This window comes from Oryctolagus cuniculus, chromosome 5, assembly GCF_964237555.1.
Source record: "Oryctolagus cuniculus chromosome 5, mOryCun1.1, whole genome shotgun sequence".
Lineage (NCBI taxonomy): Eukaryota > Metazoa > Chordata > Mammalia > Lagomorpha > Leporidae > Oryctolagus > Oryctolagus cuniculus.
Genome location: NC_091436.1, coordinates 125297947 through 125319885, shown reverse-complemented (window position 1 = coordinate 125319885; position 21939 = coordinate 125297947). Strand labels below are relative to the sequence as shown.

The window sequence follows — 21939 nt, the reverse complement described above, 5'->3', positions numbered from 1 at the left end:
GAAATTTACTTCTTACTGGGGCAAGAAAAAAGTTCCTCTCTCAGAATGCAGACACCTACCGTCTGCATGAGAACCTCACATATTTCTTTTTCTTTTTTTTTTTTGGATTTTTTTTTGACAGAGTGGACAGTGAGAGAGAGAGACAGAGAGAAAGGTCTTCCTTTACTGTTGGTTCACCCTCCAGTGGCCGCTGCGGCCGGCGTGCTGTGGCCAGAGCATCATGCTGATCCGATGGCAGGAGCCAGGTGCTTCTCCTGGTCTCCCATAGGGTGCAGGGCCCAAGCACTTGGGCCATCCTCCACTGCACTCCCAGGCCACAGCAGAGAGCTGGCCTGGAAGAGGGGCAACCGGGGCAGAATCCGGCGCCCTGACAGAGACTAGAACCTGGTGTGCCGGCGCCACAAGGCGGAGGATTAGCCTAGTGAGCCGCGGCGCTGGCTCTTTTCTTTTTCTTTTCTTTTCTTTTCTTTTCTTTTCTTTTCTTTTCTTTTCTTTTCTTTTCTTTTCTTTTCTTTTCTTTTCTTTCTTTGACAGGCAGAGTGGACAGTGGGAGAGAGAGACAGAGAGAAAGGTCTTCCTTTTCCGTTGGTTCACTCCCCAATGGCCGCTGCGGCTGGCGCGCCACGCTGATCCGAAGCCAGGGGCCAGGTGCCCTTCCCAGTCTCCCATGCGGGTGTAGGGCCCAAGGACTTGGGCCATCCTCCACTGCCCTCCCGGGCCACAGCAGAGAGCTGGACTGGAAGAGGAGCAACTGGGACAGAATCTGGCGTCCCGACCGGGACTAGAACCTGGTGTGCCGGCGCCACAGGTGTAGGATTAGCCCACTGAGCCACTGCGCCAGCCCTCACATATTTCATAGCAGCATAGGAGGCTGTTATCCAAGAAGAGAACAGATCTTCCAAATTTGAAAATAAGATATCTAGACTCTTTTTCTAATTGATAGCTTTGCATAAAAATGTGTCATAAAAATGTATCTGAAATTGTACAGGAGCATACTTCTAACAAAGACTTTTATCAGAGAACTTAGTTTGTGTCTATAGAACACATAATCAGGTAACACATAGATGTGTCTTAATATCCCAAGCTTCCTGCTACTTGGGGTTCTTCAAATCTTGTTTTCTAGGTGGTTGTTTTTGGTGTCTAAAATTTTTCAGACAAAAGCTTCCTGAATGTACAGTGCCACCCCTACCACCCCATGGTAGAGTTTCATATTTATAATTGTTGTTATTTTAATATCAGATGTTTGTTAAATATCAATTTAATCTTCATTAAATGTTTTCCAGTTTAATAGTCACAAAACTGCCAGAGGAGTAAAATCTTACTTTATCAGTACCATTATAACGAGTAAGAGTCTACCACTAGGCCACTTCCTAGAACCCAATAGTTGGATACGGCTCACCTGAATACGCATGTCTAAAAAAACTCACCAACAAGAGCAGTTACATATATAAGATTGGTTTCTGTGATGAAAATCACAGAGGTGAAGATTAGAGGTTTGACAAATGTTATCTAATTTCCTAAATAGCACAATGTAAAAATGCATGAAGTGTCTTCTCAGGGGTCTTACAGGATAATTCTCAGAGCCTTACGAGAGCAAAGTCTGTTCTCTGGGGCTGAGTATATGAACAAGCTCTGCTCCTTAGACTGAAGGAGGTGCTGAGTACAAGGGTCAACCAGATACTTCTCAGCTCAAATTACAGTTCCAGCATTGACGCTGGGAGCAAGGCTTCACTTGCTTCCCATATGCCCGAGATTCCTCAGTATGTGTGCCACATAACTACCCACCCAACAGGTCCATTTCCAAACAGATGCTGCTCATGAGGTGCCTGGGCATTGTTCTGCCTTAGATTCCTGAGCAATCAAGGATCAGTGTTGGAAGGTAATAATGAAACAATCATATCATTCCTTCTTGTTGCCCTGCAGTTATCTATGAACTGATAATTACAGGTAGTGGAATGTCCATTTATACAGGGCACCCAAGTTTGGGGTGCCTAAAACAGATCAGGGGAGATTACAATTGGACTCCATCCATTAGTGGTGGTGGTGGGATTTTTCTCTTTTCAGACTATCATTCTCTCAATCTAACCACTGATTCATCTGTTTGTTTGTTTTTCTGTTGTTGTAGAGCTCCAAATAAACAAAAAGCATTGGCACCAAGAGGATTAAGATGAAGTTCTGGCCGGCGGAACTTAGCTAATCCTCCACCTGTGGCGCTGGCATCCTGAGTTCTAGTCCTGGCTGGGGTGCCAGATTCTATCCCAGTTGCTCCTCTTCCAGTCCAGCTCTCTGCTGTGGCCTGGGAAGGCAGTGGAGGAGGATGGCCCAAGTGCTTGGGCCCTGCACCTGCATAGGAGACCAGGAGAAGCACCTGGCTCCTGGCTTCAAATCAGTTCAGCATACCGGCCATAGAGGCCATTTGGGGGGGTGAACCAACTGAAAGGAAGACCTTTCTCTCTGTCTCTGTCTCTGTCTCTCTCTCTCACTGTCTAACTCTGCCTGTCAAAAAAAAAAAAAAAAAATTAAGTTCCTTGATCTACCTGAGGTTAGGTCCTCAGAGTTTGGATCAGATGGGGAAATACAACGTATCTTGGAGGAAGAGACTCAAAGACTAAGACAGGATTCAACAGGAGAAAGATGTTTCCAGAAAGTCAAGGAAATATAAGAAATGAAATCTGGACTTGTTCCACCACGCTCTGCCATCACCAGGAACTTCTTGGGTCCAGAGCTATCGAAGACTGAAAGGGATCCTTTTTTTAAACCCTAATCTCTAAGAATTATGGATGCTCAGAAGCTTGTGTCAAGAATCAAGTTGAGACAGTGGCAAAATTCTCCCATGAAGTATATGAGAAATACTGCTACCAGAATCAGGAAGAGATTGGAACATTATAATAGTTTCCTTTCCAACAGGGAGAAATACAGAAAAACTTCCCAGGTAGGTTTGAAGAAAAGCATGTAATGATCAGATGCTGGAACGACCTGGCTATAGAAATTTGACAATTAAATTCTTAGATTTTTGCAAACAGTACTCGTCTTGAGTAACTTAAGTGAGTAACTGCTAGAGTAGACTGAGAGATGGACCAAAGATAATGACACCATCTTAAAGAATTAGTGTCAAATAATTCTGTTGACTTATGCAGTCTTACACTTACATGGTTTGAAACATTAAGCTTTCAGAGATGGACAAGATATATTTTAAGAGAAGACTCTGACTCTCCACAAGCAGAAGTTTAGGAATCGGTGAAGGCAGCTGTAGGAACTATTTCCGGGTAAGGATCCTATCCTGATTCTCAAGTTGGAAACTTATAATTAAAGCCAACTCACAATGCACTACATCTTTCATTTTTTCCTTTCAATCTAAAGCTTCCAACTGCTCTAAGCTCTCATTCCTGGAAAAGTTTTTGGCAGTCACTTTTTGGAACACACAATTTCTGAAGCTTTTCCTCTTTGTATCATACCCTTTCTGCACCTAAGCCTACTCCCCATATGTAGTCGGTAATGCTATTGCCATTGGAGGTAAAATGGTCCCAGTGTTGGCCTGTTTGCTCACAGAAGGGCAAACAAGGGGCAGGAAGGAGTCCTGCATGCATAAGTCTCAAGATATCCTCAAACCTTCTGGGGCCCGGCACTGTGGCGTGATGGGTAAAGCCACCCTCTGCAGCACCGGCGTTCCATATGAGTGCTTGTTCAAGTCCTAGATGCTTTACTTTCAATCCAGCTTCCTACTAATGTGCCTGGGAAAGCAGCAGAGGATGGCCCAAGTGCCTGCATCCCTGTACCCATGTAGGAGACCTGGAGGAAGCTCCTGGCTCCTGTATTTGGCCTGGCACAGTCCTGGCCATTGCAGCCACTGGGGAGTGAATCAGCAGATGGAGGATCTCTCTCTCACTGTCTCTCTCTCTCTCTGGTAGTCTTTCAAATAAATAAATAAATAAATACATCTTTTAAAAAAATAACACATCTGCATGTAAATAATGATCAGAAAAATTTGAGATTATAAAAAACCTTTCTGACATAAAGAACACATTATTACTCATTCAACACATGTGTAAATGGACACAGAAGCATTAGAGAACTTTCTGGAGGCCAAACAGAAAGCCAGTCACTGGGTCTGAATCCCCATCTGACACTAGACGTCAGGCTGGATCTATCTCCCTGTGTGATTCTCAGAAGGGCACTACTGGCAAACTAGCATAGTCACCTATACTTCTGACTCCTATTAGGATGCTAAGGATTTTAAAAGAAAACTCTGCATTTTTTAGCATGTTTTATATGTTAGACATTGCCCCAGAAGCTTTAAAATAGCAATAAAGAAAGTTCTGGTTCATTTAGCACATGTATGCATACATACATTCTATCTATCTATACACATAGTTATAGTCTAAAGCTAAAAGTGACCTTGTAATGGAAACACAGCGCTCACATCTGTAGTGCTGGTTTTCAGTAACAGCAGGGCTGCACACACTGCTTCTCTGACAGGCATGTCACTACCATGACTGACGAGCCTCGCCAACGTGGCTGACACTCCTGAGACAGTTTTCACCTTGGCGGAGCACAGGGAGCTCCATGTAAATTTTCAGGAGTATAAAATGAAGTCTTGTGAGTCTTTTGGAATAAATATCTCCAGGCGTGGTGGGACCACAGCCAAGCAGCCTAGAAGTTCTATCCTTTGCTTACAATAGTTTGTGAACTATGATACTGAGACCTATGTAATACAAGTATTTTAAATGCTTCCACACCATTTCAAGTACAATCATGAAAATCTGAAAACCCTCTCCCATCAAAGAGAACAGAAAAAAATCAGTTACTTGCAAAGCTATCTTAACTGAGATGCCTAAGTATACAAAGTCTACTTTAAAAATTGTACCAACCAGGGACAGGCATTTGGTCTAGGGGTTAGGATATCAGTTGGGACATCCATGTCCCATTTAGGAGTGCTTCAGTCTGAGTCCCAGCTCCACTCCCTAGTCTAGTTTCCTGTTAACATGAGCCCTGGGAGGCAGCAAGTGATAGCTGAAGGGGTTGGGTCCCTGTCCACTCATATGAGAGACCCGGAATGAGTTCCTGGGTTCCTGCGCCTGGCTCCCAACTTCGGCTCAGCCCTGCCAATGTGGATGTTTGGGGAGTGAATCAGTGAATGGGAGCTCTGTCTATCTGTCTCTCAAATAAAAAACAAACGACATCAGTAATGTCATGCTCCATCAGTACAATACTGGCTCCCTAATTAGCAAATTTAAATGAGTTTACTGCAGGTGCCTGGCAGTATGGCTGGTAACTGCAACGTCAAGTTAAATGGCATGCTCAATGACCACTAAAGTTCTAGAAAATTAGTTCAAACCAATGCATCGCTTTGTCAGACACTCTTAAGAATCCAATCTTGGAGGCCGTGTTGTGGGACAGTGGGTTAAACTGCCGCATGCAATATCAGTATCCCGTATCAGAGCACCAGAGTTCAAGTTCTGGTGGCTCTGCTTTCAGTCCAGTTCCCTCTAACCTCTTATCGCACCTGGAAAAGCAGTGGAAGACAGCCTAAGTACTTGGGCCACTGACAACAACAGGCGAGACTTGGATGGAATTCCAGGCTCTTAGCTTCAGCCTGGCCCAATCCTGGCTGTCGAGCCCATTTTGGGGAGTGAACCAGTGGATGAAAGATCTCTTTTTCTCTGTCTCTCCAGCTTTCAAACTTTCAAATAAAATAAATCTTCAAAAGAAAACTACTCTTTTAGAAATATAAATCCCCTTGAAAATTTACCACAACTAGTCAGCATTTAACTAATTGCCAGTCCATCTGCTTTTCTACAGGAAACATCACAAAATTCACAAGTTAGTAAAGTTACGTAAAGCCCATAAAAATCTCTATCTTCCTGACAAAGTTTACTGATTTTGTTTGTGAGACTTTATTTCCCCTCTTCTGAGAAACTGAAAAAAGTTCCCACATCAGATTCAGCCCAAGGCACAGTTATTTGCAAAAGGAGGACTCATAACAGAAGTGGATGCCAAAGAACACTTCTTTATCACGTTAGTCTTGACTTGGCACAGTGTCTCAGATGGTATTCATTTGGAATAAAGAGATCGATGACATAACTTGTCCAACCCTCCTCTATAAGTGGCTTTACTGGAAGTGGGTAAGGGCAGAAAAATATAAATTCATCTGTCTGTAGGCAACCAAAAACATACCAACTCATCTTGGAGTAATTTCACCAATAAGATGATTTAGAGGACAGTTCAGTGGCACCATTTTTGGAAGGCAAAAGCTTAGCAGAAGGAACATAAATCAAAGGTGACTGGCAGGTAAAGGATATATGCAGCAATCAGCCAAACCATGTGCACACTGGCACAAATTCAATAAGATCATTTATAAAATTTTTAAGGCAGAAGTACACAAAAGGGGGTCTGGTGCTAACTAAATCCACAGATAGCTTACATGCCACTGAAATAAACACTTCCAGATGCGGGTGTATAAAAACCTTTCACAGAAAGAAATGTTTTCTTTCATAAATCTGAAGGAGGGACTCTTCTCAGGGAAGGGCGGAAAGTCTGAATGTGAGACTGAGTTTCTTACAGACTACGCAGAACCTGCTGAGGTCGAAGGATCGTGTTGGCCACAATGAACTACACGGCAAGTCGCTGGAAGCATCACCACAATCAGTGAGACTGGATTTTCATTAAACTATGTAAAAAATGCTAACATGTCACTCCAGAAGCCTTATAGAATCAGGTGTCCTAGTGTTGCAATCATTACTTTGCTCATAATTCTTTTGGTGGAGGAGCAAGGGTGTAGATAGGAGACTCAAATGGAGATAAAAGCTGCTAATCAAAGTTTAGGAAAATGATACTTTGGAACTGATGCTGGCACAAAGCTATCGCAGACATGGCTTTAATGAAGAAAAAAATTTCAAAATCTGGTTAGATTATAGTCATCTTTCAGGAATGCATGACCAAATTCATTAATACCTTAGAAAGTCAATTTGATCACCAAAACAGCAAAATTATCTGTGAGACCTTCTGGTCACAGATACATAGATATACTCCCAGAAGTGCATACAAAAAGCTAGAATATTTTTTCATTTTTTACGTTCAGGTGATTTATGCATTAAGCATCACCCCATTCCCCTTCTCCAACCAGGAAATCCCCTTGAAATTAGTTTCCTTGTTTAATCTTTAAACTTCATGTTAAGTTTCTATAAATATCTGAGCGCTTGATTTAGTCTTGAGAACATTTAAAATAGTCTGTTATGAGAGCGGGCATTTGGCCTAGTGGCTAAAACACCCGCATCCCATAAAGGAGGGCCTGGGTTCAATTCCTGCCTCCTGACTGCAGCTTCCTGCCAAAGCTGACCCAGCCAGGCAGCAGCCATGGCTCAAGTAATTGGGTTCATGCCACCTCCATGGGAAATATAGATTGCATTCCTGGCTCCCGGCTTTGGCCCCAGCTCATCTTCGGCTGATACAGCTATTAGGGGAGTAAGCCATCTGAGAGGAGCTCTGTGTGTCTGTCTCTTCCTCAGATAAACAATAAACACATTGTCTGTCCTATGCATTAGCTCATCCACCTTTTACTCATTGCTCAGTCAGGGTCTTACTCCGATGATTCCACCCACCACATCTCTAGCACAGTCTGCCTTCTCTGTTCTCACTGCCACCGCCTCAGAGGAGGCTCTCCTGGCCACGGTACTGCAGCAGCAATCTTTCTGGTCTTTCTTCCTATTACATCTCCTCGCATCGGTCTCTTCTGCACACCATCATCTGAGTCTTTTTCTATGACAAAGTGCTTCTCATGTTAACTCCTTGCTCAAAAAAATCTAATCACATAAAACCATACTGAGATTTCTCTTATCTACTAAATATATAGGTAACACTTAAAGCTCTTCGTCATCTGTTTTACAAACAGTGTGGGATTCACGTGGCCTACAGTTTGATGACTGCTGTCCTACACCACAAGGCCTAGGTGAGCTGGCTCCTTCCCAAGAAGACACATGGGGCCTGTGACGCTTCACCTCTCCTTGATGGGCCTAGACCTAGAGCCTCCCCACTGTCTGGGCAGCCAGGCTGCTTCCCTAACTCTGTCTCTGGTATTGTTTTATTTTATTCCTGCCTGAGCTATTTTTTTTCAATGTTGTTACTCATGCTCTTCTCCTCTGTCTTACAAACTCAGTTCAAAGGTTAATGACCCTACAGATTGTCCTTGACTTCCTCAGGCAGTTTATGCCTTCCTTTCTCTGCCGCCCAGCATTCTGCCTACCTTTCAATTACAGCCCCCATCGCAAGCACCTGGCTACTTATTGCCATATATCATGCCCCATCCCAACATATTTCTAATACTATGACTGGCAGATTTTCCTTAATGAATAAATAGAGATATCAGAGCTATAAGGATTTCAGGACACATAGTCCTACTTCTGAATCATGTGGGGTTCAGCTGGGTGCATACAGCCTCTGTCTGACGGACTGTTAACTGCCTGGGTTGGCCTCAGAAACCAGGTGTCTGTTGTATGTAAATATGATTTCATCCAATCAGGAACACATGCACTCTGTATTATTTTTCCAGCAGCCTTGGGTGACAGATTGACTCACAGTGGTACATTCTTGCCTTGCTGCCTCATGATTTTGACCGTTTGTGAGCTGGCTGTGTGGGTAACAAATATTGCTTGCCATTGAAAACTAAAGTGAACCTAGTTCACCCACCTGAGGATCAACCCTTAATACTGTCTTTAGGCAATGCCCTTAAAGAGAAGCGCAGTGTGGAGCCCTAGCTGGCTTTCTGTTCTTTTTCTCCGACACTGAATGCCTGCGCGGATGAGGAATGTTTGTCAACTATAACTTATTTACTTAGTAGGTTCTTACCTAATTAGTCTTGAGAAGGGAAATGGGTGTTTGGGGTTAAGTCCGGAATGCAGAATAAAATCCAAGCCAGAAATGTAGTCTCTAATTTCTCTAGGAGAAACCATAAAATCTGCACAAGTGTTTGCATTGGAATTGACAGGAACCTGCAGGCCAGGCTGTGAACCTCTGGAACCAGAGTCAACTCAAACATTCCCTCCCAGTATTCACCCAGGGACACAGCTGCCCAGCTATCACCTCGAATGCTCCTAGCAAATTCGCAGCCTGACACTGGGCTCCATCCCCATGATCTCTGCCAACTAATCAGTCAAAATATTTCCCGATCTGGAGAGCCTACACCACATATTGGGCATACGCCCAGAACTGCAAGTGCACTCTAATCAGGCTGGAGAGCCTAGCCAGGTGCCAGGGCAAGAAGCAACATCTGACTGACACATGGACTATGCATTTTCTCTTCTCGCAGCCTGGGGTCATGTAGAAGTGGCATGTGGGGGTGGAACAGTTGATCTGGGCATATGCAGCCTAGGGGATTTGGTTTAAATCAAATCATAATTAAAACACCAGGCAGGAAAACAAGGCATAATTATTTTTTTCCTGCATGTTTTTCCTACCTTGCTCATAGCCTTAAATATATGTTGGGCATAATAAGAGTAAGATATCAGTTTCATTTCTGGAAGGTGTAAATGCCCATTTAAAACAATCTACTTATTATGTTGTGGGATTAACTTTGCAACTACATCAGTAAATTAAATGACGGTTCAATGATTACATCTGTTGACTAAAGTATGTAACACTACTTAATAAATCACCAAAAAGCAAATCAACTCAAGTTCAACAGGCTCTCATCGTGGGTATTTGGAGGGGATTTTTGTCACACTATCAATAAAACAGTATACAGACATTTCACTTAAACAAAATATGTTTATGAATGTTTAATGTTTCTGGTAATGATAAATAAAGAATCTATTTTAATAAAAACAGTGTGTTATTTTCTAATATTCACTTAATTTAGATGTAAATATTAATTTTAAAAGATTGGTATTTTTGCTAGGTCAACATCAGCAATTTAATACACTGAATGAGTTGTTATGTCTAACTGAATATTTACAATCTTCTTGTTTATTCACAGACTTAGGAAGTTTCATGCCATTTTTAGAGCATAATTTTAAAATTTAGAAATAGCAACTTAGTTTAGTTCCTCCCAACTAATCCTTCTGTTGCTTTTATGAAGTTATGAGTGAAAAGAATCCTGTGATTCATTTTTTTTAAAGGGAGATATTTTCCTTCTGGGAGTCACTCGAAAGATTTTTCCATTCTATTTCTATTCCTCTAGAAGATTGCAAAGATCCACAAACTATAACAGCACATTTAAACCTCAAGATGTAGTCCTTTTAAAACATTATGATCAGGAAGGTTTTTAATGCCCTCTTGCCTCACACCCAAGCCCCAGGGCTGACTAGGACTACTGTATTTCATTGCTACTTCAACCATCCTCCCCACCCCCCAACAGTGAAGACTGATTTTCTCCTTTTCAAACTATGTTCCTGAAAATTCTAGGATTCTAGGGGCCTCACAGATATTTGGTTTGAATGTCCATTAAAACTTTCATGTTACTCAAAATAAAGATTATTGTCTTTTGTTTTATATTTGAATATCTTATAATTAAGAAGTTATATCTGAGAATCTGGGTTTGCTTTGTTTTTGGTGTTTAAGGCAGTCCAATTACCCTACACGACGTGTTGAGATGCATGTGTATGATGAAATGAAAACGAATCTTGATGTGAATGGAAGGGGAGAGGGAGTGGGAAAGGGGAGGGTTGCGGGTGGGAGGGACGTTATGGGGGGGAAGCCATTGTAATCCATATTCTGTACTTTGGAAATTTATATTCATTAATTAAAAGTTAAAAAAAAAGAGTGATCTTCCATATATAACATACAGATTTAACACCTCTTTGAGTACTCATCTTTGATATAATACTGTTTAGGAAATGCTATCTCCTGCATTTAGGAGGAAGCCATCTAAAGAGTTAAGAGCATGGGCCAATCTGTACTGAGAGTGTTTAGCAGGCAGGACTGCTGAAAATTCATGGAAGCCCACAGTACCAGTGAACCACATGCTGTTGAGCTCCTATCCACAGAAAGAGCTCAGCTACCTACTATGTGATCTTAAGTCAGTTACTTAGTCTCTACTTCTGTTTTTAGATCTATAAAGTGGGATAATGACACTGATCTTGCTGTGTTGTTGTGAGGATTAAATATGACAATGCAGTCCAAGGCCATACCACCCTGAACGCACCAGATCTCACCTGATCTCAGAAGCTAAGCAGGGTCGTTTGCACTTGGATGGGAGACAATGCAGATGAAAAGTTTCTTTTAAGCTCTTATGCAAATTATAATTTGATTAATCAGTTCTTGTCTCAAAAGCCAATAATCTTCTCTCAACTCCTCTACTTTATTTCCACATTTCCAACATACTGTCTCTGGATAATCCTAAATTGTATAGTGTTATTAGTAGAACCATATGAAGTTTTTGTTACTCAATTGAATCTACAATATAATATAACTTGATCTAGTAAGTTTTGTGAATTTAGCCCCCTTTACTTTAAAATTAAAATCAAACTAATGAAAAGTTACAGATTTGGGGGAGAAAAAATGTGCTGTTTTTATGGTTGCAAAAAGGCATTTGGTTCCAATGAATAATGATTTCTACATTAGTACTCACTGAAAATTTCTTATTTCCAACAAAAATACAAATACTTACAAATTCTACCCAATTCCTACTTGGAATTTACATTTGAAAAAATTCTAATACTTTATGACATTTAATTTTCTACGTTGAACACATAAAATGCAGACAAATCTAATGTGTTCATGATGTAAGTATTATTTATGAATGTGAAATTCATATAGATCAAACAGTCAAAGCAAACTGCTACATCTCTTTTGTTTTTAAAATTTAATGTATTTCTTGAAGACAATTTTATATTGTTGATCCCTATTAGTCTCTTATGAACACTCCTGAAGAATTAACTCCATGAGAATATCCCTCACGTGGCCTAATAAATACATATACATCCAAGTAAATGGCCACAGTGGAAAAGCAGTAAATAGGGAGTCAGGATGTCTTAGGTTAGCTCTGTCATGTACTACGCCACAGACCTCTGAGGCCAAGACTAACTGGCTCTCTCAAGTCCTAGCAGCTTTAAAATGCTATGATTCTGTGTCAGTAATTAAGACAGCTGAGTGGATACTGAAATGACTCGCTTATAGAGACGCACATAAGGTATTATTTAGGTGAATATAACCACGCTTAAATGAGCACTTTTATTGTCTCACTATTCTAGTTTAATAGGAAGAGACCTGATAACACGCAAGCTCAGAGGGTTAACATATTTTTCTACTGTGAAGAACAGGAGAAATGAAAACAGATTTAGGTATTACACATAGGATTATGTCATCACACTCAGTGAACAGTTTCCTTTCTTTGGCTTTCAAAATTATAGACTTGGTTTTATATCAGCCATTTATGGCACTTCCCATTGAGAGCTGGGCTTGAACTTCAGAGCAGGTAGCCATGGACACCATCCACTGCTTGTAAACAGTGAAGATCTACATAAAACCTATGTCTGATCAGCTTCCATCAGACAGACAAGGAGTGGACCAGTGGCTTACCTTTCAGGGTATTTTCTCTGGGATAAAAAAAAAAACCCAAATGTTTAATAATCATAAATATTTAAAATGTCTTTTACCTCAAACTTGCAAAAGTAAATTTTAAGAATAATTTTTATGAGGCCAGTGCTGTGGAGCAGAAGGTTAAGCCTCTGCCTGCAGTGCCAGCATCCCAAATGGGCAATGGTTCGAGTCCCAGCTGCTCCACCTGCAACCCAGCTCTCTGCTAATGCACCTGGAAAAGCAGCAGAGGAAGGCCCAAGTCCTTGCGTCCCTGCACCCATGTGGGAGACCCAGAAGATGTTCCTGGTCCTGGCTTCACCTGGCCCAGCTCCAGCCATTGCGACCATTTGGGGAGTGAACAAGCATATGGAAGATTTCTCTCTCTCTCTTTCTCCTTCTCTCTCTGATTTCTGCCTTTCAAATAAATAAATTGTTAACAAAAAAGGAATAATTTTTATGAAACGTTTACCAGTAACACTTGAAGTTTTTGACTGTGAAAAGAAAATGTTCAAGCAGTTAAGTGCCAGTTGATTATCAGATGAAGTTATGTATATTTTTTCACATCTTTTTGGGTCCCAATATCATTTTCAATGTTCTTTTCTCAAGTAATACATATGAAATATTACCAATATTTCTAGAAGGAATACCGAATAGAAAACAGAAGGACATTAAATATACTAATATAATAATAATTTGATAATAAAATAGTTATAATAGGAAAAGGATAGCTTACTAATTTTTTGATATTTAGTTCTCATACTGTAAAAGCTCTCACATTATATGTTGATAAAACAGGGAGACTTATAGTTAAATAAAAATTTTCTAAAAATTAAAAACATAGATGCATATTTAATCTCACATGAAGCATTTTTTTAAATCACGAGAATGTAAAATATGTAGAGGAAAATACTGGTGGATCTAGCTATACAAAATTCTATCTATTGAGAAGAATATCAAATTAGAAAAAAATTGAAAAGATAAATAGAGAACTGGGAAAAATATTTGCAACAAACCTGACAAAAGTTTTTACTGTATAATTTCCAAATGGCTTTAAAAATTTAAAAAATTATGAGCTATTAAAAATTCATATATATTGGTAAATACATAAAAATAAGTCTACCAGTAACCCACAGAAAGTTGGCAGAATATTACACAAATCAGAGGAGGAGTGCGCAGTCAGCAGTTCCAACTCCAGTCAGGACACTTGTGTCCCACCCTGGAAGACTTGGGTTTGATTCCTGCCTCCAGCTTCTGATTCCAGTTTGCAGACTCTGGGAGGCAGTGGTGGTAATGGCTCAAGTATGTGGGTCCCTGCCCCCTATGTGGGAGACCTGGGTTCACTTCTTAGTTCTCGGCTTCACTTCACAGCCCTTAGCATTTGAGAAGTGAATCAGAGGATGGGGGCTCTCTCTCTCTGCTATAAGATAAATTTTTTAAAAACATCAAAGAAATACAAATTGCCAGGAAATATACTAAATACATTCAATATCATTAGTTATCAAATAAAAATAAAGGAAAAACACAATTATTTACTAGCTATATGTGAACTTGGCCAACCTAATTAAAATCTGTTAGTTTCTTCATAAGGTTGCTCTGAGAATCAAGTGAGTTAGTTTAGTGTACAATAAATGAGGGACTTCACTGTCACTAATACAATTTAGTAAGAGCATGTCAGGTTCATAGTACTTAGATCCTATCATGAGGCATGTTTAGTTCTGACCCTCATTTTATAGATGAGGATCCTGAGCTGTAAGTGGCAGAGCTGGGATCTGAACACATGATGAACCTTGGTTCCAGGATCCAAGTTCTTAATGACAGGTGGGAGCTTTCTTCCTGTCTCTCACATCAATGAGAAAATAATTTTTTACAAAAGTTCTTTTTTTTTTTTTTTTTTTTTTTAATTTTTGACAGGCAGAGTGGACAGTGAGAGAGAGAGACAGAGAGAGAAAGGTCTTCCTTTGCCGTTGGTTCACCCTCCAATGGCCGCCGCTGCAGCCGGCGCACCGCGCTGATCCGATGGCAGGAGCCAGGATCCAGGTGCTTTTCCTGGTCTCCCATGGGGTGCAGGGCCCAAGCACCTGGGCCATCCTCCACTGCACTCCCTGGCCATAGCAGAGAGCTGGCCTGGAAGAGGGGCAACCGGGACAGAATCCGGCGCCCCAACCGGGTCTAGAACCCGGTGTGCCGGCGCCGCAAGGTGGAGGATTAGCCTAGTGAGCCACGGCGCCGGCTTACAAAAGTTCTTAATCTCCACACAACATACCCTTGCATTTTATCAGCCACTATGAGTAAAAGGACCACATAACATGGCAAAGATGAAAATCACACAGGACACTCTTGGTCGCATTAGCACTGTGAAATAACTACTACAAATCTTAGATTCTGAAGTCATTTTTAGAATTACTACAGGAAACTAAAGAAGAAGCAAAAAGTAAAATTTATTTTCTTAAAGGTCTTTAGGAACATACATGGAAAACTATGTAGACAGGGGTGGGGACAGTTGCAAAAGTATACATTTTCTGGGGGCTGGAGCCCTGAATCTTAGCCACGGTTCTATTATTTAATCTAATTAATTGCTAAACTTCAGCAGAATTACTTAAATATTTCAGATATGTATATCTTCCCTGATGTTCTCTATAGGACTGAAAATAAATGAGAACCTAGAAGAAAAAGAAACCAAAATACTAAAGACAGTACTGTTACGACTGGGTGAATGGGGATGGATGTTTGTGTCTCTGTGACACTCATCAATGAAGGCCCACAGCTGACTGGCAGATGCCTAATGCTCAAGCCATTCTCTCTTTACTGCCCACCCCAGCAACAGCTACAGTGCTAAGTACTGTTAATACTGTCTTCCTCTCCTTCACTTACCACAGCAACTTATATCAACTTATTCACAAGGTCAAGAACTCACAATTCTTTATATAATGCATTGTATTCCTGAAATTGATCATGTTGAAATTTGGTATAAAATTATTTCTGATAATAATTTATCATATAGTAGAAGACGAATAATGGCTCACTAAAAGCAGACTTTTAAGTATGTTTGATTTATGCTAGAATCAATTTCCCATGTAAACAAATGGCTATTTTTGATACTTTTATTTTTTAATTTATTTTTTATTTTTATTTTTTTGACAGGCCGAGTGGACAGTGAGAGAGAGAGACAGAGAGAAAGGTCTTCCTTTGCCGTTGGTTCACCCTCCAATGGCCGCCACGCTGATCCGAAGCCAGGAGCCAGGTGCTTCTCCTGGTCTCCCATGCGGGTGCAGGGCCCAAGCACTTGGGCCATCCTCCACTGCACTCCTGGGCCACAGCAGAGAGCTGGCCTGGAAGAGGGGCAACCGGGACAGAATCCGGCGTCCTGACCGGGACTAGAACCAGGGGTGCCGGTGCCGCAGGTGGAGGATTAGCCTATTGAGCCATGATGCTGGCCATGTTTTTGAAACTTTAAAATTTTTAAAATTTATTTGAATAGAGATGAAAGAGAGAGAGAGAAAGAGAGAGAGAGAGATTGAAAGAGATCTTCTATCTGCTGACTCACTCCCCAAATGCCCACCATAGCCTAGACTGGGTTAGACCAAAGTGAGGAATTCAGAACTCAGTCTGGGTCTCTCATGTGGGTAGCAAGAATGCAAGTACTTGGGCCACTACTGCTGCCTCCCAGGGTGTGCATTAGCAGGGAACTGGAATTGGAATTAGAGTTGGGATACAAATCCAGGCATTCCAATATGGGATGTGTGCATCCTATGCAATGTTTTAATTGTTGTGCTAAATGTTCACTCCTATTTTAATTCTCCAAATGAGTTTAAAATTATTGGAAATTGGATACATATGCACCAAGTTATAGATATCCTACATGAGATATTATATTTATATAAATATATATTATATTATATTATGAGATATTATATTTAAATATATATCAACATTGGATTTGGAATGACATGCTATACAGATGTAGCCTCTGCTTCATAAATACACATGGTTGTTCACTGGCATCTTAATTCACAGAGAAAAGTTCATGTTAGAGGTAAGAAAGCTCACCTTCTATATGAAAGTTTAGATTTTATTTTTGGTTACTATAGAGGCAGTCTTCTACTTTCAGGAGTTGAGGCTAAAGCCTAGGCAACAAAGTGTTCCTGTTGCACTCTTAATACCGTTTAAGGTACTCGGGGTGAACCTCAGGAAGCAAACATCAGCAACCCTTGGCATGGACGTTTTCACCCTCAGTTCCTCCTTTTGGCAGCTGGAGCTATGTAGGACCCAGGACAGGGTGGCTACATTATTGGGACAAAGTCTGCACTTTGATCCCACCTTAAAGGGAGATTTTTTTTTTTTTTTCATTTTTAAAGGGCAGATTTATTCCCAACACAAAGAAATGACAAATATTTAAGGAGATGTAAATTTAACTGAAAAGTGGTCTCTGTTAAATTAAGAGTAGGAATAAGAGAGGGAGGAGATGTACAATTTGGGACATGCTCAAACTGACTTGCCCCAAATGGTAGAGTTAGAAATGTGCCAGGGGATTCCAATTCAATCCCATCAAGGTGGCATGTACCAGTGCCATCTCACTAGTCCAAGCAATCAATTTCAGTTCACAATTGATCACACTGATAGGTCTAAGAGTCAAAGGGGTCACATAAACAAGACTAGTGTCTGCAAATACTAACTGATAGAATAAAAAAGGGAGAGAACGATCCAACATGGGAAGCAGGATACACAGCAGACTCAAAGAATGGCAGATGTCCTAAACAGCACTCTGGCCTCAGAATCAGCCCTTAAGGCATTCAGATCCGGCTGAAGAACCCATGAGAGTATTTTAGGCATGGAAAGCCAAGACACTCTGGCAAAACAAAACAAAACAAAACAAAAAACAAATAACAACAACCCTAAATGAAAGATCTCTGCAAGTGAGATTCCAGTAGCAACAACGGGCCATCAAAGAAGGATATACCTTTCTCTGAAGGGAGGAGTGAATCTCCACTTTGACTATGACCTTGTCTAAATAAGATCAGAGTCAGCGAACTCAAAAGGCTTCCATAGCCTTGGCAACTCATGACTAGAGCCTAGGGAGATTACTGATGCCATAAACAAGAGTGTCAATTTGTTAATTGTTAAGTCAACAACAGGAGTCACTGTGTACTTACTCCTCATGTAGGATCTCTTAATGTGTTGTACATTGTGAATTAATGCTATAACTAGTACTCAAACAGTATTTTACACTTTATGTTCTGTGTGGGTGAAAACTGTTGAAATCTTTATTTAATATATACTAAATTGATCTTCTGTATATAAAGAGAATTGAAAATGAATCTTGATGTGAATGGAATGAGAGAGGGAGTGGGAGCTGGGAGGGTTGCAGGTGGGAGGGAAGTTATGGGGGAGAAAAGGCATTGTATTCTATAAGCTGTACTTTGGAAATTTATATTTGCTAAATAAAAGTTAAAAAAATTAAAAAAAGAAACTTTTCTTCATTAATCCATTGCTTACATTTAGGTACAGTTTGTACAAGAGACAAGTGTTATATTTTTAAAGAATCAGCTTTCTGACTTTTTAATCTTGTTTATTGTATTTTTCTTTCATTAATATTTTATTCCTTATTTTTCCTTGGATTCACTTTGCACAACTTCTTTTCTATTGTAATTATTTAAAGCTACACATTTTTCTCAGAATACTACTTAAAGTACAATTCATAATGCAAATTTCTGATATACAGCATTTTTGTTATCTTTCACTTCTAAAGATTTTATAATTTTCATTAAAATTTTGCAAACCAAAAAAATGCTAATTACATGGATTGGATTATTACACATTGCAAACATAATTTTTAAAGATTTATTTATTTAATTGAAAGTCAGAGTTACACAGAGAAAGGAGAGGCAGAGAGAGGCAGAGAGAGGCAGAGAGGCAGAGAGGGAGAGAGGTCTACCATCTGCTGGTTTACTCCCCAGCTGGCTGCAACAGCCGGTACTGGCATTCCAAAGCCAGGAGCCAGAAGCTCCTTCCTGGTCTTGGAAGGACGTGGGCCATCTTCTACTGCTTTCCCAAGCTATAGCAGAGAGCTGGATCAGAAGTGGAGCATCCTGGACTCAAACCGGCGCCCATATGGGATGCCAGCACTGCAGGCATCAGCTTTACCTGGTATGTCACAGCACCAGCCCTACCATACATATGCTGATTGTACCACTTGCATATGTACAAAAATCTGAGTGAGAAATAAAAGGGAAATTTATGTATTGTAATCTATACCACGAAACCGTCTCCCTGATGGTATCACTTATGACATTAAATGGATTAAGCATTTAGCCGCACAGCTTGGGCATATTCTTACACTCGCAGGTAATGGACTGGAGCTTTCTGAGGAGTGATTAAAACCTTGGGTGTCCCTCTAGGGTCAGGTTATTTACCATTTGCTGTTGATTTGCTTGTCTGCTCTGGTATTGGCTAAGTGAACCATCTAAGTCATGGCTTACTTAGTCAATTTTCCAGATCTGTTTAAATTGAACATTTACAAATTGTACCGTAGTTTTAAAAATTATTTTTCATTTCATTTGAAATGCAAAAAGAGAGGGACATAGAGAAAAGATGCTTGTTCATTCATCCAGTGCTGGCAACAGCTGGGACGGGGCCAGGTCAAAGCAAGGGGCCTGGAACTCCATCTGAGTCTCCCACATGGGTGGCAGGAATCCAAGTACTTGAGCCACTGCCTGCTGCCTCCCAGGTAGGAAGCTGGAATCAGAAGTGAAGCAGGGACAGGAAACCCAGACAGTTCAAATATGGGATGCAGGCAACCAAAGCTGCCTCTTAACGGCTGTGCCAAATGCCCTTCCCCATCAGTTTTTAAAAAAGCATATTGGTACATGTTTGTTAGATAGAAATAGCTTAGACTACACTGAACCTAGTTTACAGTACTTTTCAACCATATACTACAGCCCTATAAAAGAAATACATGAATAGCAGGTTGGATATGGGATAAAACACACACACTCATATACACACACAGTATCTTCAACCAAGGTGACTCTTAAGCAATCTGGTGAGTCTATTTAAAAACAAACACCTTGCAGAATGAAGCATCCACCGCTTCCTTTGGAGGAAATATTGTAGACTTCATGATTATGAGGTTTCCCCTTGCATTAGACACATTTTCCTTTATGCAATTTTGCTACTTCTCCAAAATATATCTCTCTTTGCTATCCTCTAATTACTGTCTAGATTATTATCGCTACTGCTTCCCTTTTCTTTTCTCTCTACTCCACAGCCCCAAACTATTGGCCATTATTTGGCTCCTTATCTATGGATTTGCTAAGTTGATTCTTTCCATTTTAGTTAACTTTAAATTTTTTTACTTTTCATCATCTCACATTTTTCTAAATGTCATTTTCCTTTTGACCTATAGCTTAAAATAGCTCCTCTTGTTATGTAGGAAAAAACAAACAGGATACTTGATTTCATTCTTTTAGACCCTAAAAGTATTTATGCCATTGATATATTACTTTAGACAGTAGTATTAAAATCATATTTTTATGATAATATGACAAATTTTAAATAGGAAAGCAAAGTGAAAATAATCACCATCATTATAAAAAGCTTCCAAGACAGTTATAAAGCACATTCTTGCTACCTGAGATTTCATACAATTAAGAACAACTAATTAGAATAAAGCATAGAAAGAGAGCATTCTCTTTAAACTCTGAGAAACACAGAGATGATATAAGATACAAGAAATTATTTCTCTAAACAAATAATAGTAAAATCCACTGTTAGGTATAAATGTATACTATGTTACAGCTATTATGTATTTATTCATTTCTTTGTTTATGTATGATGTTATAAATATATATTCCAGCAATTAGTATGCTACAACCAAAGTGAATATTAAGAAACATAAATTCTACTACTCCTTGGTTATGTAAATCAAACATTACTTTTGAGAATCAAATCGTTTCCACATACAGAGAAGGATTTGAAGAAACTTCTATTAATAGAAGTAAAGTTCTCTTTAAAGGGCCCCAGATGAGCATTTCATTAAAGCACATGCATGTACGCACATGCGCGCGCACACACATACATCTCTCTTTAGGCGCTCTCTCTAGGCTCTTGAAATGGCAAGTCTTTAATTCTCCATTTAAAAAAACAAAGCCCTGATTATAAGCTTTCAAATTATTTGAAGATGTGAAAGATTGTCTGCATTTCAGCCTAGTTCAAAGCCAGTAAAAAAAAAAGTCATTTCTTCTTCTTCCAACTCAAAGTATGTTTAGGAGAAGGACATCTGATAGAAGTGGTAATGCCAATCTAACCAATTTTAAAATAAAAAATGCTTCTAGCAATATTTGGACACATATAATTTGACAAAAAAGTTCTATAAACCTGAGCTTTGCAAAATAGAAAATATAAGCCCCTACAAAAAAAGCTTGATTTGTAATTGAAAGAAAATAATATTTTGTAGAAAAAAGTGTCCTTCCAAAAGAGACAGAAATGACTTTTATTTCCCAAGAGAATTATGCCACTTTTATACAACAAAATTACAGTCGCCACAAATTGCTTTCAACAATTCCATTGCTTCTTCATTTGACCACTTGAAAATCAAAATTCTTTGAGATTATAAATATAACTTTCTATAACTCTGTTATTACGTACTGTGAATGGGGAAAGGGGGCCAATCTTGTGGCCGTAGCGTCGAACAGCTTCTCTGATGTGGCAGGGCTGGATGGCATCGCTGTGAGCCTCAACACCACAGGCCGCAGCGCTCTGTGACAGAAAAACACATAAATTGTTACTAAATCAAAAACACACAACAGAACTGTAGTGCATAAAATATGAAAATAAACCTTTGTAACATGGACCGTTTTTTCCCCCTTAGGACGCACATCACCACTGCCATATACTACATCTAAAAAAAAAAATCCATTAACAAATCAAAGATGACTTTTACATGACCTCTTCTGAGCAGACCTACCAAATGCAATTTTTATGCCCACAATATTTCACCTAAGCCTGCACGTCAAGGTATAGGAGAATAGAGCCTCTTGCATGCAGATGAAAAGTGTCACGGAGCGTGTTGAAAGAACCACAGGAAGCTATTTTTTTTTTTAAAGTTTAAACATTTATTATTATAAATGTTTCTTGGGAGCTTCCCGGGTATATTTCTGAAATAACCTGAGGGTCATCAATTTAAAATGAGAACTGTAAAGTTGCTATACATTTATTTATCATACTGGGGGCTGTCATTAAAGACCATTTCAACTTGGTTCCTCATTTTCTAGGTGTTGTCAACACACACAAAAAATCAAATGCTTTCTATTTTAATCTGCCTCATGTATAAAAGGCAGGCTTGAAAGCACAAAAAAGACATTAGAAAGAGAAAGATTATTTGCAATGAGAGTATGAATACCAATTCAAAAAATGACAGACTTGTATGTATTT

General features: G+C 39.8%; 1 protein-coding gene across 4 annotated transcripts in view; it reads right to left on the bottom strand.

The window, feature by feature from the left end:
* Positions 1-21939, bottom strand: part of SUPT3H (SPT3 homolog, SAGA and STAGA complex component) — a 493592-nt gene that overhangs the window by 57941 nt on the left and 413712 nt on the right. For all 4 annotated transcript variants that reach the window (XM_008262999.4, XM_008262998.4, XM_070074041.1 and 1 more), the window contains one exon: positions 21154-21264. In XM_008262999.4, coding sequence (XP_008261221.1) covers positions 21154-21264 — 111 coding nt within the window. The remainder of the gene's footprint in view (positions 1-21153; positions 21265-21939) is intronic.